Consider the following 1,598-nt stretch of genomic DNA (forward strand, 5'->3'; position numbering starts at 1 on the left):
CCTGTCCTCCCACATCTTGTCTCCTTGGCCTTATAGGCAGGATTTTGGATAAATGCCCCACCACTGAGCCACACCCCTAACCCCTCACTGGTATTTTTGAGATAGGGGTTCTACTGCTGAGCCACACCTCCCGCCCTCACTGATGAATGTCCAACGTGAGCTCTGTTGCTAAATCGTGACCTCAGACCCTCTCTAACGTTTTCATTTCTTTGTGTACTGTGTAGCGGCTTACGTTTCTAGAGCCTATGTTCTCTGTGTTTTTGCCTTCCCTTTTTCCATTCTCGCCCTCTCTAATTTCCTTTTACTCTGAATCAACCTTTCTAAGATTCGTTCTATCTTGGATTAAAACAACCCAGATATTAATTTATGTAATATGAAATTTAAACCATTTAAAATGGTCAATAGAGCTTTGTGTGTAGCCAAGTGGCAGAGTGCGTGCTTGACATGCACAGTGCCCTTGGCTTCAGTTCCTAGCAGTGTACAAGCACACGCATGCATGCACATACACATACATACACATTCACATACAAATAAATTATTATTCTGGTGGCATTTAGAGTTTTTACTGTCACATAGCTTTTAGTGCTGTGTGACCACCACCTCCATCTGGCTCCAAAATCTTTCTTTGCTTGTTTGTTTTTACAGTGCTATAGGTTGAGCCCATGCCTTGTGCCTGTTTGGCCAGGACTGTGTTGCTCAGCCACATACCCAGCCCACTGCTGTTCTTTTGTTTTGTTTTTTAAGATCTTTAGATATTTTATTTTACATGTATGTGTATTTGTCTGTATGTATGTATATGCACCACATGTGTGCCAGTGCCTACAGAGGTTGCAAAGATGCACCAGATCCCCTGGGATCAGACTTACAGATGGTTTTGAGCCACCATGTGGGAGCTGGGAACCAGACCTAGGTCCCCTCCAGGAGCAACAAATGTTCTTAACTGCCGAATTCTCTTTCCAGCCCCCACCTCCGTCCTTGTTCCTCTCCTCATGTTCTTTTTTCTGTTTGTCGACCTTTCTGCTCCTCTCTTTGCTATCTGATTCTGCAGTCCTCCTGTGTGTCTGCCCGCTGTCACCATCTTCTTTGGATGTCCCTTCTGACCAGTCTTTCAATGGGTCTCTTCTTTGTGTCTCTTGCTCTCTGCCTGTCTCTGAACACCCCGTCTTTCTTCAGGTCCAGCCTTTGTGGGATCCCCGATGGAGGAGTCTGTGGCCCATGCAGTAGCCGCAGTGGGTAGCCGCCTATACATCTCTGGAGGATTTGGAGGAGTGGCCTTGGGTCGCCTGCTGGCGTTGACCTTGCCCCCTGACCCCTGCCGTCTACTGCCTTCACCTGAAGCTTGCAACCAGTCTGGGGCCTGTAGCTGGTGCCATGGTGCTTGCCTCTCTGGGGACCAGGCACACAGGTAACCATAGTGACTGGCAGTTTGTTGCACAGGACATACTGGTGTCCTCTGAGAGCTTTAGGAGGTGGACCGGACTTGTGGGAGGCCTTGAAGTTCGACTGACTGGTTCTGGCCCACACCTGGGGAAGTGAGTGATCGTGCAGGGTAGAGGTGGTTGGGAATTGCTCCAGTATGAGCCCTGCTTGTACCCCAA

The 1,598-nt window shown here is 48.5% G+C and overlaps 1 protein-coding gene across 2 annotated transcripts in view; it reads left to right on the forward strand.

Moving 5' to 3' along the window:
• Megf8 (multiple EGF like domains 8) overlaps nucleotides 1–1,598 on the forward strand; it is a 48,672-nt gene that overhangs the window by 32,017 nt on the left and 15,057 nt on the right. For both annotated transcript variants that reach the window (XM_026786472.1, XM_005361151.2), the window contains exon 31: nucleotides 1,174–1,405. In XM_026786472.1, the coding sequence (XP_026642273.1) occupies nucleotides 1,174–1,405 (232 nt within the window). The remainder of the gene's footprint in view (nucleotides 1–1,173; nucleotides 1,406–1,598) is intronic.

Source organism: Microtus ochrogaster, linkage group LG4 (genome assembly GCF_000317375.1).
Source record: "Microtus ochrogaster isolate Prairie Vole_2 linkage group LG4, MicOch1.0, whole genome shotgun sequence".
Classification (NCBI taxonomy): Eukaryota; Metazoa; Chordata; class Mammalia; order Rodentia; family Cricetidae; genus Microtus; species Microtus ochrogaster.